This window comes from Cucurbita moschata, unplaced genomic scaffold (assembly GCF_002738365.1).
Source record: "Cucurbita moschata cultivar Rifu unplaced genomic scaffold, Cmos_1.0 Cmo_Scf00080, whole genome shotgun sequence".
NCBI lineage: Eukaryota > Viridiplantae > Streptophyta > Magnoliopsida > Cucurbitales > Cucurbitaceae > Cucurbita > Cucurbita moschata.
In genome coordinates this window covers 716488-730537 of record NW_019268596.1, presented here as the reverse complement: position 1 = coordinate 730537, position 14050 = coordinate 716488, and the positions used below count along the sequence as shown (strand labels likewise).

The 14050-nt window shown below is 37.1% G+C and overlaps 1 protein-coding gene across 6 annotated transcripts in view; it reads right to left on the bottom strand.

Annotated features, from left to right (window-relative positions):
• Positions 1-1158: 1158 nt before the first annotated feature.
• The window catches only part of LOC111438661, a 30412-nt gene continuing 17520 nt past the window's right edge, over positions 1159-14050 (bottom strand). For 5 of the 6 annotated variants that reach the window (XM_023076533.1, XM_023076534.1, XM_023076532.1 and 2 more), the window contains 17 exons: positions 13909-14033; positions 13735-13834; positions 13071-13167; positions 10967-11018; positions 10611-10712; positions 10376-10522; positions 10101-10263; positions 9766-9993; positions 9517-9671; positions 7887-8015; positions 7382-7499; positions 4748-4943; positions 4459-4570; positions 4184-4338; positions 2258-3728; positions 1952-2146; positions 1159-1845 (listed from right to left, as the gene is read on the bottom strand). In XM_023076533.1, the coding sequence (XP_022932301.1) occupies positions 1375-1845; positions 1952-2146; positions 2258-3728; positions 4184-4338; positions 4459-4570; positions 4748-4943; positions 7382-7499; positions 7887-8015; positions 9517-9671; positions 9766-9993; positions 10101-10263; positions 10376-10522; positions 10611-10712; positions 10967-11018; positions 13071-13167; positions 13735-13834; positions 13909-14033 (4016 nt within the window). In that variant the 3' untranslated portion in view covers positions 1159-1374. The remainder of the gene's footprint in view (positions 1846-1951; positions 2147-2257; positions 3729-4183; positions 4339-4458; positions 4571-4747; positions 4944-7381; positions 7500-7886; positions 8016-9516; positions 9672-9765; positions 9994-10100; positions 10264-10375; positions 10523-10610; positions 10713-10966; positions 11019-13070; positions 13168-13734; positions 13835-13908; positions 14034-14050) is intronic. The other variant, XM_023076536.1, reaches the window with a different exon arrangement.

Below are 14050 nucleotides of genomic sequence, written 5' to 3'. Positions count from 1 at the left end.
GTTTGTCCTACTGAAACCTAGACATGATAATCACGACACAATTTATTGATTTGGGATTGAATTTTCATAAAGGAATTGTGATCATGGAAACAAAAGAACAAGGACAAGAATTGGTGATTGAAAAAATCTTGTAAATGTTTGTCACGTTTTTTAAGGCTTCTATGATGTTACTACAAAGATAAATGATTATTTATACTTGACTTCTACTTCTTATTTTCATGAAATTTGGTATATTCAAGAACTTTTAATGTACTGTGCTCAAATGTGAACAATGTTATAAGTACTATGAAGATAAAGTATAACAAGTAATGAGACCTAGTTGACAAAATCAATAAATTGATATTTATAGCCGTGGTACTCAATCCTCGTTACACATTGGATTGCACATCATTTTTCGTTCCGAATATCAAAGACAATGATATGGTTAAAGTTATGGTGAATAACATACAAAATTATTTGATTTGTTTGTATGATTTGTACAAATTTCATAATAATGCTCGTTAATATGAATCAATAGTCACTTCTAATTTAAGTAGTTCATTTGAATTAAAAAATGATGTAGAACAATACTTATATAATCCAGTGAGGAACTTGAGAATAATTTTGATGGTTCAGTGGAAAGTAAATAATTTAAAATAAGGAGTTCATAAAAATTTGATTTTTTGGTCATTCCATTGTCTATTGAACTTCTAAATCAACATTAGTAAGGGTAAGAGAATTCTGGACTCTTTTAAGAGTTCTTAGAAACCAAAAACTGGAGATGTTTTGATATTTCCACAAAATTAGACGGGTAATTCTACTTATTTATTATCTATTTGTTAGACTCTATTATACATTATTTTATCACAATAATGGAAAACTTTTCCTAGACATCATATTTGAAAACCTTCCAACAAACACGAACTTCATATCTCTTTTTAAACCATTCAACTAAAAGGGTTTAAAGATTTTATCGAACAATTTAATATTACATATCATATACATCTCTTCGATCATTGTATAATTCCCACAAATTTGATCCTATAGAATGATTACGACTTTCGTGCTATGAACTAAGTGTCGGGCCCTTTCTACGCAGATTAGCCTAAGTGGAGGGCGAAGAATGCCCCCTTCCGAGGGGGCCCGATTCCCCAAGACCCCAAATCCAACCCAAAAAGCTAATAGAGGGGGAAAATCATTTAATTATAGGCTTTAAGCTCATAACAGTATATTAAATGTACAAAACTGGGCCAACGCTTCCAATCACTAACTACAAATAAATAAATAATAGTAAGCAAACAATCCCAATGGGGGGCGAAGGATGGAGGGAAAAGATGAAAAAACTGAGTGAAGGCCAAATACCTGAGAGTTCATCTGGAGGCAGTGCCTAAAATTTTAGCCAAACGGTGAAGGTACAGGTTCTGCAAGAGCATCTGATCTTTTTATGCTTCCCATGCCACATATTATGCATCCAGGAGAGGTTAGAGCCGAAAATTTTGCCCCACAAAGATCGCATATATCATAACCAATCGTCGACAATCGACTGAGGGTGGCAGCACAGAACATTGAGGGATCTTCCAGTGGATCAATGGACTTGTTCATCAAACCCCTTTGAATACAAATGTCAATGAGGCTCCTCAACTCATCTTGCTTACTTGCAGGAGCTTTAGAGAACAGAAGTTCAAGCATCTGTTTAGAATAAGAGAAATTCTGAACCTCCATATTCCGTTTTATAGCAGTTCGTATGCAATTTATACGATGCTTTGCCAGAAGAGGCAAAGAACCTAGATGCCGTGATAGTCTGCCCATCTCATCTTTGGCACTCAATGCACTCGGTCCTTGTACCTTTTGTAATCTTCCAATTTCCTGCACAAAATGCAATCATAAGGTATTTGCTTTATTTGCTACTCTACAAAACTTCATTACCTAGAAAACAATTAGGGAACAACTGAAGGACCTCAGAAATGATTACCTGAAGAAGAGTCACAGCTATCTTGTACTGGGCACATATGGTCGCTTGAGCTTTAATATCAGCTCCTCGAGAATGGTCTTTGGCAAGTGCCAGAAAAGATTCATCAAAACAAGACAAAGCATCTGAAAGATTATTCTGCTCTAGATGTGCTAGCCCAGTCTTGAAGCATACAGAAGCAGCAGCACCACGGGGAACCTGAATGACGAAATTAAGGTTGAAGATGGTAAAGAAAAAAAATTAAGACAATAAATGAAACGTTACTGTTAGAGTTAGACAGGCAAGATGAAATTGTAGATAGTTGAGAACCTGTCCAGGTCGCACAGAAGCCGCTTGAGGTGGAGTAGGCTTTACAGAATCAACAGAATTTGGAAGTCCTAGGAAACTAAGATCAAGAGGCTGTGAAGAAAGTAAAGGCTGAGCTGGCTGAACTGGCTGAACTGTAGGCAGCATGACAGTGGGTTGACCCGAGGATTGTGGTGGTACACCCCCATCAGGTAATCCAATTGGTTCAAACGATACAGCCAGTTGCTGGGTGGCCTGAGGGGTGGCTTGAGGGGGAACACCACCATCTGGAAGGCCAACATTAACTTCAGGAACATTGACCTGGTTGGAAGCGACCTTGTTGCTCTCACTGCCACGGGACGCTGGATCTAACTGTGAAAGGTAAGTTCCAGGAGGAGGAAGGGAAGCTGCAATCTGAAGAGAAGGAATTGTATTTTGGAAAAAGTCCTCCGGAATGGGTCTGGCCGCAACTCCCACACCCGTGCCCGTGCCCTGGGTAGAAGGCAGGAACACTGGTGCAGGTTGCATGAATGAATTTGAACCAAAAGGATCAGTCGAGGCAGCAGAAACAATTGGAGCGGTTAAAGAAGTTGTAGCAGGAGGTTGGGATAAAGTTTCCACAAGGTCCTGAGTGCTACCAGTCAATGACTTAGTTCTGCTAATGGGTGGACCAAATCCCTCCCCAAGTTTAAATTGCATCGTAGCTTCTTTGATCTTTTTCACATCAACTGTTGGAGATGCAACAGGTTTATCTCGTATTCTAATGTGTAGCTTTCGAGTTTTTGAAACGTTCTCTTCATCGCTACTGCTACCATCATGAGCATTGCCATACATTGTTTTCTTGAATTCTTCTTCCGCTTTAGCCTGTTCGTCTGCAAAGGCTGAACTAGAAGATTTTTTCATAAGAGTTTCCAAACCCATCAAATTATCCTTTGACTCACCATCAAATGATGCCTTGGATTTATTGGAAATGGATTTTGCTGAAGGTATTTGAAGCGCAGTGGACTTATCAATACTTCCAACAGCAGGTGGAAAAGATCTGACCAGTCTATCCTCACTTACTACTTCAACAATACTACCTCTACCTTTAACCGTACCAAGGTAAACACCAATATGATCTGCAACGATCGAAGGTATAGAACCGTCATCTGTTTTCATATACGGCATCACTTCTGCAGCCAGTTCCCATTGAGGTATAGCCTTCAAATTGGTGGGAGTTTTGATTTCCCAGTTTCCACCACCCCATTCTGGACCTTTGGGAACCACGCTCTCAGCAGCAAAATTTGCAAAAATGCCTTGTGTCCATCCTGTAGAGCGGACCCTTAAAATTCGCTCGCAATATCGTCTCAGTTCAGAATCTATGCCATCCTCTTCCAATTTTTGAGCTAAACGACGCAATGCACTGGGGTTAAGGTGGCAGATAAACAAATCAAGTATGCTTTCATTGTCTGCTATAACTTCAAAAGTTTCTTTGGCACTATCGAACTGACCAAACCTGCAAGCTTAAGTCAGTCATTTTTATGTAAAAGGAAAAAATAAGAAACAAAATTTTCATTCATGGAAGAAAAGGAAGAAAATTATTCAGAGATACACTTCCCCAAAGGGAGAGAAAAGAAAAGCGAAAAGAGAAACAATAGCAGCAAAAAGAAATTTTCACAAGTTCTACTAAAGGAGCCAGGGAACCACAATTCATTAGATTTCTTTAAGAAGCATTTGAAGTAGCATGAGACCCGAAGCAGCCAAGCCCTCCGAGTGAGAAAATTAATTCAAACAATGGGATAAAGATAAATGCAAAGAAAAAGAGATTAAAGAAAAGAAAAGAAAAGAAAATTAAAAGGGAGGAATGCTAAAGCACACTAAGTACTCAGGACCAATGAATTTTGAGGTATTGAATCAGCATGCATGCATCAAAGAAAACGAAAAAAGAAGTATGATCATAAATCTGCATACTTGATACATGCGTAACCCAACTGTCGAAACCGATGGAATAAATGCGATGTTGGAGGGCATCTTGGGTAATCTCTAGATCGTAAGTATTCATCCTTTAAAACGGATAAAGCAGTAGAAAAACGAAGAGCTTTAATAGCATATATACCCCGCAGCACCTGAGTTAATTGAGCAACAGGTGGAGAAAGTTCTCGGTTAAAAATATAAAAAATAATAATTAGGATAGAGGTTTGGAAGGTACGAAAGTGTGAGAGAAAATAATATTATCCATCACTCACCTGCGTAAACTGTGGACCAGCTTGGGACAAGGACACTGCAAGATCTCCACAGACAGGAGGACCACCAGCTAAAATATCAAGAGACCTTGGAGTGATACGCAAGCTGTCAAATCTTCATGGAGTAACATTACAAGTTAGATTTCATAACTTCAGATGAATTCAACACAGTAAGGTAACAAAAATCCATTAGAAAAAATATATAGAGTTAAAAGATCTTATTTAGGGGTCCAAACCAAGAAGGCAGCATATCCGCAAAACTAAAAATATCTGCAGATGCAAAGAAGAAAACCTTGATGTGATTTGATAAAGTATTTCTGAAAGATCAAGCTTCTGCTCAAATCGTTGTTGCATTGTAGCAAAACCAATAAGAAGAGGTTCAAGAAGTCCAACAAGACAACTCCTTATCTCCACTCCCTTCTTCTGTCTGGGATTTATCTCTGTTGGAGTCACGAGCAATAACCGATCATTCAAAGCACCAGCGAGAACTGCACAGAAGTAACACGTTTGCTGGTCAGACTTGTATAAGAAAGGTAGAATATGTATGGTTATGTCATGCATCATAGATAAATACATTATGAGTAGGAATTATGGTAGGCCTTGCCCAACAATTTTATCTATTATCCAGAACAGAAGGGAATTTGTGCCCACTGCCTTTTTACAGAAACGTGAAATAAAGGATGGATACTTGTCCCCTGTGATAAGGGTAATTTGTAAGTTACCGGCCCGACTTTCGCCAGAATCTGGAATGGGCTAATGAATCTTGGTGCCAGTTTTGGATGCCTGTACTTGGAAGAGGAAGATTGACAGTGGAGCGCAACTTAACAAAAACCCAATCATCGACTACAAACTGAACATCACAGCACTTTTCAATGGCATATTTAGTCATTCGCAGTTAAGCTCAGAATAAAGACTTTCACTTTCTTAGCATGGCTTCCCTATTACGGAGGTGAATGTCAACCTCAGCCACCACACTAACATCATCAATATAAAATCAAATCATTATAAGGTAGGATGGGGTGAACGGCCATATTCAACCTCAAGGGGAAACTCAAGCCGCGGTATGATATGCAGTATTGTAAACTAAATTCTGCCCAAAGTAAACATTTAAACCACTGTTTTGGTGTAGTCATTGCAAAATATTGGAGGTAGCTTTTAACAGCCACAAATTTTAATAAGATTTCCAGCACCTCAACTGGGGTAACTTCCACAAACAATGGTTTGAGCATAATTAATTCCACCAGCAACCTCTGGTCATCTTTGTCCACGACCTTCATCATAGATTTCAGTGACCCTTGGGATTTTACCAGACTACGGTCACCACGTAGTTGAACCAACCAACCTCCAATTCAAAAATCCATCTCCAATTGACGACAATTGAACTCGATTTTTCCTAGCATCACTAGCCAAGGAATTCCCATTAAAGTCAATGCTACCAAGGGGTTAAGGAAGAAAGTCACAAATTACAGTTAGATCAGAGATTGTGAGAACTACATCTTGACATATGCTGGTCATGCAAACGAAACCTCCTGTTCCCATAACAACCACAGAACTTGTGGATGGAGAAGCAAGCAATTGTCGATTCTTAACGATTTCTTCAATGATTATGAGTAGCTCTGCTATCAATCAACACCACATCGTCCTGCCCTACAATCATCCCTCGAACTTTCATCATCATGGGTGTATTTAATCCCCATCATCTAATTAAGGGAGAGATTGGCCATTTCATATGGTTTCATTTGCTCGTCAATATCAGTGCGCAACTCAGTTAGCATTCCTCACGAGCAAGCTCCTCTCTATTCCCTTCTGTTTCACCATTGTGCAAAACAATCCCTTGCAACTCCTTTCTCTTACAACGGCAGCCGGGAGTGTACTTATCACCACATTTAAAGTAGATTACCTTCTCCATCTTGAGCCTGAGTTCACTCTCTGTTAGTCTCTTGAAGGGCCACTTCGAAGAATTCATTGAAGTCACAATTGTCAAGATCCTCTAATCCCACGACTACAACAAAATGTAAATGATCAGGCAGTTGAATTATTTGACTCAATTGACCTGCCCGTAGCAGATGCATTCATACCCTACCCAGCCTAATTTTCAAGACTAAATGTAGCCCCTAGAATTTTCTTTTGCCAGACCCTATCATCATCCTCAATCAATTCAGCCATCGTCAAAGAGCAGACTTCCTGGATATTAGGTGTGCTAATTCCACCACTATCAACCAAATTTTTTTTCAGTTGTTTTCCTTCGTTTTCCTCACAGATTCTTCTTTCATCACCCTTTTCCCTTTGCCTGTCATCATTCTTTTTGACGATACTCCCCCTTTCTTGATGTTAATCCCCCCTACAGTGCAAGAGATAGCTGCTTTCACTTCTTCAAAGATGACTGTAAACTATACATCCACCTTTACATCCAAATCCAATTGTCTCTCACTTACCTCAGCAAAGAACGAATTCATTTTTTGTTTCCATTCCGGCAAACTTTCAGTCCATTTTTGTTTCCATTTCCACTTGCTTTTGTCTGACGCTCAACCTCTTTTCTTCTAACTCGTCAATCCTTCCTTCCATCTTCCCCACCATTCCCAAGAATCGTTGCTTTGATACCAAAGTGATAGGCCTTGTCCAACAATTTTATTTATGATCGGATGACAATGTAATAAGGAAAATTAGAAAGCTTCCTACCTCTCCTAATTCTCGCAGGGAATACAAAATGATGCAAAATGATACCCTTCCCCAAACAAACATCACCCTAAATAACCAACTCTCCAGCCCATTCTAACTATCATAAAACTTTGGGCCCTATAATTGTCCCTCATTCATTCACTCCTCTTCTTTCCTCTCTTACATGTAGACACCTTAGCAATCGGGGGGGTCTATCAAATTATACAGTAGAAAGAAAGAAAATTAACAACTATATTGTGAAACACACCTGCATAAGGCATACTGATCGAAAGAATGGTCCTCACTTTTCCATCCCAGCCAAGGACACTAATCGCTGTTGCAGTAGAAAAGATGAGCGCGGGTCCAATCCACAACAGGGATCGATAGTGCACATTAGATAAGTATTCCAACAAGTTCTTTTGAGCAGAAAAGGTCACAATTTGTGAACTAAGTTCTAAGCATTATAAAGGGCCTAACTCGTGTTTCAAAAATATATTGTATTGATTAATATTATTTATAATGGTACACATTTCCTAAGAGTTTCAGAATTGAGGTAAATACAAACTGCTCTCCAACATTATTTTCCCACTAATAATCAAACTTTTAACTTGGTAATAAATTAAAGCTTGCCAAAAACAGGTTTGATCTATTCCTGGAACAAAAAATTAAAAATAAATAAATAAATAAAATAAAACTCAGCCACATGTACAATTTTGTCTTGTATCATGTAATAGGTAAACAAAGAACATCTTATCAACCAATGTCAAGGATATTGAAGGAATTCCCTTGTCATATTTTGTGTAACTGCTAGCCAAGATATCAAAATCAGCTGAAAGCATAAGCACTCTCTCGGTGGTTAGTACTCCAGCAACAAGTCCTCTAAGAGTTTCTTGCCAGTGAACCTGCAAAAACAAAATGATTGTTTTTTCCATGAGTGTCCTAGAAAATGATCGGTCTCCAGAAGAAGAATTCTTTTAAAAGTCGATTACTCAGTTGAAGACTATATGCCCTGTGACAAAATATATCTCAAACAAATTCATTTAACTTATTGATTTATTAATTTTTTTCAGTTATCTCAAGTTGAGGGGGGGGCAGGGTATGTGATATAACTGCTACAGTTTGAATAGTACTTAATGTATTAACTGTGGCTAATGAGTAATCTTTTAATCATTCTAATATAGTATAGATTTTTTTCCCCTAAAATAGTCCTGTCAATTAAAAAAAAAATTAAAAAACCTTAAACAGGATAGATCTCACAAATGGGAGAAAGACAGCATCCTCTCCTTTGCTGCCACTTTCTTATCATGGTATCAAGCATTAGGATTTGTAAGCAATTAAAATTTCTTCTTCATTTTCCATTCTCCATTCTCCATTCTCCATCTAACAAGACCTAAAGTTTCAGATCAGGAAAACAAGTTTAAGGAGGTAGTTATTTTCATACACAATCCCAAGAGGACCACCATTAATGAATGTGCAAGACTGCTACTAAGTACTGTTGCTGATTGCTACAAATGAGGCACGCATAGCACCTGAAAAAATAGGGTGCCTCGCCCACATGCTGATGCATAAGGGATATGCTGCAGGTTTGAGTTCTATATATATATCTCAACACGAATGTGCCATAGCCACTCAAACCAGCTCTCTCAAGTTTTTCTAGACTTCTGTAGAAATCTAAAGAAGTTTTTCATCCCAAGAATGTTAATTCAGTCTCTTTATAATGACTCACGAGGTTTAGGCACCAACAATAAGACACACAGAAAAATTCTCAATTCCTACCAAAACCCCATCTCACTCCTGCTACTCTATTCAGGAAGTTTGCACTAGAAGAATTTTCAATGCTACAGAAATTTCTGAGATAGCCTCAGGAATTTAATTTCTTTTCCTACTTCTACTTGGTGTCTCAACTGACCAAATCTAATATCTCTGTAACTACTCTCTAGTTACTTTAAGCACCAATTGGGGAGTTTTTAAATAACTTTATCAGCATCAACTTTGTAATTTCATTCACATCAACTTCAATAGCATGCACTCTAATAGCTTGTTGCTCTTGTATTGTTCCATATGTTTGCCCCTAACTATTGAAATTGGTTTCAAATTCTTTTAATGCATTTTTCTGGGTTAATCTCATATTTAAAATGGATTCAAATGCTATTTTCCTAGTCCTTACAGGTGCCTTGTGTTAGTCAATGTCATAATTTTTTAGGATAACGCTTTTTTCTGCATCATTTCCATGACAAACTTAAATTATATGTCGTGTGTGTGTGTATACATGTACCAAAAAAAAAACAAAAAAAAAAAAAAAGAAGAGAATATTCTCCTTTTCTTCCCCTTTAGTACTAATACCAAAAGCACCAAAATCCTCGCATAAAGGCAAATTCTTACTGCTCGTGCAGTTCTGATTACCTGAAGGACAACCTCATTTAATCTCAGCTTAATTGATTTTCTCCCTTCACCCTTTGTTGGTATATAGTTACCATCAGCTGTCGAATTACGATGTCCTTGAACCAGTTTAACCAAGCCAATCTGGTCCCCATGAGATGCAAACATCAATGTTGATTCTACAAATGCAGTGAATTAATCTATCAGCATTCATGGAACCAATTTAATAGAATAAGGAGTGAATAGATGAATACATAATGTCTACTCATTTACCTAATGGAGTAGAGAAAATACGATCCACTTCAGTCTCAAACATAAATGGCATAGGTCCACGGATAGAATTGTTATTAGTATCTGTACTGTCGTTGTCTTCAAGAACTTTTTCATTGTCATTCTCTTGTGAAGCATTTCCTGGTAGTATATGTAAACCAAGTCCAGTCTTATCATCATCTAGAATAGCAAACTGATTCTCGTTGGGGCCAATAAAAGCAGCATCTCGACCTAGTGACACCAAACATGTAGCAATTCAACTATGTTGCTAATCATGCTTGTATTTCTCTTAAATTTACCATAATGCCTTGAAAAAAATTGAACATATTAAAGCAAACCTTTGACTGTGGTACATTTACTGTTTGCTGTTAGAGAATCAGTATTTTCCCAATAAAGTACAACTTCATTTGTGGCCCCACTAAACTCAAAAGTAACAAGAAATAGACGCTGCTTTCTACTATGAACAATACACTTCGGATGAAATTCAACATTCCCTGGAATCTGCAAGATAAAAAAAATTTCAACCTTAGAAGCCTTGAGCAAACCCCCTTTTGATTTGGATAAAACGAACATTACATGATAATGATTAAGAATACATTAGTCGGAATATTACCGATGTATAAAGTTTCTTATAGATACTATCTGATCCGGAGCATAGATTATGTGCCATGAGGTTTTGACCATCTACATAAAAAGCCCTAACAGGATAATGAAGAATTCGGTTTTCTTTACTGAAGAAATTCAACTCCAAATGAAAGGGCTGTCATTTTCTACAATAATGTTAGATATCCAAGAAAACACTATATTTGTTAATCCTTACAATACAAGCATTGCACTGGAAAAGATACCTGACAAACTGGAACATCCTTCAAATGATGTTTAGTATCTAAAATTGTGATGATAGGTAACCGAGAAATAGGAGTATCTTTTGCATGGCCTTCCATAAAATGCTAGAAAATAATACAAGAAAGACAGAAGAGTTCTTTAAATAAAAGGAACAATAAATAGAAGAGTTGAATTGAAAAATATATATATACTCTGAAAAGGGCATACAAAATTCCAGGACTTTGGATAAAAAAAACCCATCAGAGACCATTACACTTTCTAGAACAAACATTCACATTTAACTCAGAACTTAACGTTGCAGATAGAAAACAAGCTCTCTATATAACACATAAAAATCACAAATATGAACATAACCTACACTGTAAAGGAAAGCCTTCCGAGCAATGTCCGATATAGTAAGCGAACTATGGCTGCCCAAAATGGTAAATAAAATAATCAAAAAGTTATCCAAGAATCCTCAGTTTAAACTAACTTTGACAATCAAAAGTTTGACCAACTTTGGTTACAGACTTGGGATTCAGTTTCCTATTAAAAAACAAATAAAAATAAATAACTTTGGCTAAAAAAAAATACCGTTGGATAAAGCCAAAAATGGTCGCAAGTACAGAGGTAACACTAGTTTAAAGTTTTTTTTTTGGAGAGGAAACAAGTATACTAGTTCATTGATGAATGAAAATACAAAAAGGAGAAAACCCAACCACATGAGGATTACAAAAATGATCTCCAAGAAGTAACCACTAGTGTCAGCTTTAGGACATGCAAACATTAGTATTTTTCATTTCTTTTCAACAAAAAAGAGGAATGAAATGAAGGAACCATAGTTTTTCATTTAAATATAAAATAAAATATCTCTATCCGACAATATTATAAGTAAACTGCATTAAAAATCTCTATCTGGTTTCCGTTTTTTTTTTTTTTTTTATAACCCTTTATTAGGGACCCCACCGCCACAAATCCAGGGTCACGCCCCTGTACCACTCTTATCCAATGGTATTCTAGGAAGAAAATTGAATTGTGCCTTCAATGAGGAAGTTTTTTTCAAGAAAATTGAGAATTTGAAATGTCATTTATGTACTCTGTTTTTGAAGTTAGCTGCTGGTGAAGAATTCAGGAAATCATCAAACTCAGGGGTGCACAATCCTTTGTCTATTGAAATGATTCAACCGAAAGTAAGAAGTAAATAGTTGCACCTTGGAAGATGAAAGATCTGATGATGACTCTAATATCGGTGTTAGTAGTATAGATGAGGTGGAGATGTGGACCATTTCTTGAATTATGCATGTCACCTTGCATAGGAGCCAAATGTACTCTGTATCGTTCCAATTATATCTAGTGTCCAAGAAGGAACTATAGATGAGGAAGGGATTGGTTCATTGCCGAAGGGTCATCAAAGGAATCATGCGAAGAAGAAGATTACTAGAGTTTTTTAAAATGGCTGTTACCTTTCATTTCCTTCATAGTTCTCTTAATGGATAGTGAAAAAAATTAATCCTTCCATCAAAGCACCTGAAAATGAGAATATAATGTTATTCCAGACAATTCTGGAATTCCTAGATTTCTTTGGATCAACCATCAACATGGTTGGAGGGCTTCCGGTTCACTAAACGATTTATGTTTGGTTGAGTAGTGTGTTTGCAGTCCAGTCGCTTGAGGTGGCATGCATGAAAAGGTTCTGATTGGGAAAGTTAATGTTGCTCCTTTGCTTTTTGAGCTCCTTTCAGTTACAAAGCTTTTTATTTGGTTGTTTCTGTCAACAAGAGTGATCTTGCAAACTGAAGACAGGCATTTTCGTTGATTTTTTGCTTTCATCGAAGGTTTCTGGATGTTCTATTCTTCTTGGCAGTAGATACAGCTTTCGCAACTTGATGGGATTGGTTTTATTGCTTCAGCTCATTGGCTTGTCAAGATCTTCTTAGCCGTTTTGTTCTTCAATGTTTTTTTTCCTTTTTTTTGTGGCTCTTGTAATATTTGGAGATTTTTACTTCATTTGGTTGTTTGATTTTCTTTGTACTCCCTCCCTGAACATTTTTCTATCTTTGTTAAAAAAAGCATGCAAACAGTAGTGAATGAAAGAACTCAACAACTACTTGAGACTTCTTTTACTCTAGGGATTTAGCATCGCCCAATCATTTTTTAAAGAAAAAAAAAACAGGGGGGAGAGAGAGAGTATTCATTATTTTAAAAGTGACCTCTCAGGAACTGCGCCATACCTTGCCATTTAAACAAATGAAAATGTACTGGTGCCTTGAAGTACCATTCACCAACGCTTCACTACTTGAGTTCCCCTTTCATTAACAAAAATCATGTTTCTTAACTCTAAACCTAACAGATTTCTAAAAAATTGAATTCAAAAGTTTACTTTCAGCTTCATCAAAGATTAAGATCAAAGTATCAAAAAAAAAAGTAAAGGAGATCATAGCCTTTTCCCTTTTCTCAATCAAGTACAAAAAGCATAAGCTCACCCTTTCAGATGATGTTCTTGCAGTTGCGCTTGAAGTTGATGGTCAGCTAATATTCCAGATGCACCCAAGGATGAAAGCTTTTCTTTCAAAACAGAAGCTGTAATAGCCAAACAACAATAAGTTGGACATGACGTGTAGAAGATGGCACACTTACAAAAAGAAGAAAGCTTCTATGGTTTATGGGAACGTCAAATTGTGCGGGCGTGACAAAAGGCAATATAACATCAATTAGAAAAGGTGTGCATATCATTTCATTAACCTATTTTTGGATCTGCAAACAGGAAGTACACCACAGTAAACTAATTACAATTGGTCAAGGTAGTTAGAGCATTTTTAAAATAATGTCAACCTACTAACAACTTCCCTTAAGGAGATCTACAAATCATTGGGAAAGTTCAGCCAGGATTAGGAAGCCTTTCAAGAGTACGATAAGGATCAACACTTGTTTATTATTACTATTTTAATAAGGAACACAATGCATTTTATAGAAGATATGAAATTACGAAAATGAGGGGAATATAGGCAAATTCCGAGCCAAATGGAAGTTACCGATTGGCCAAAGAAAAGAGAGAATGCAAGATTTGAAAGGAGCAAAACATTTACACCATGAGAACCCAACTGAAAGCACATGGCCCAAAGTTTGCTCAGTAAGGAGTCCGATTACCAGAAGATCCTCTTGCACTTTGCAGAACTGCAAATAGTTGTTTTCGTCCTTCCCTTGTGTATGCAGCCCTATTTTTTACAGTATCAGCACCTGACACATTCTGTCAACCAAAAAATGTGAATCTTTCTGAAAACTAACAAACAATTAAGACTCTATAGCATCGATTCACATAACTGCGAACAGCAATGCTGCTAAATTGAGTTTAGGGTGAACTTCTAATGCTTTGATCCTCGGTAGGGGATAAACTGCTTCTCCACCCTTCTGGGAAAGGATGCGAGGTATATCGATTGATTCAATCACTGCCAAAACATAAATA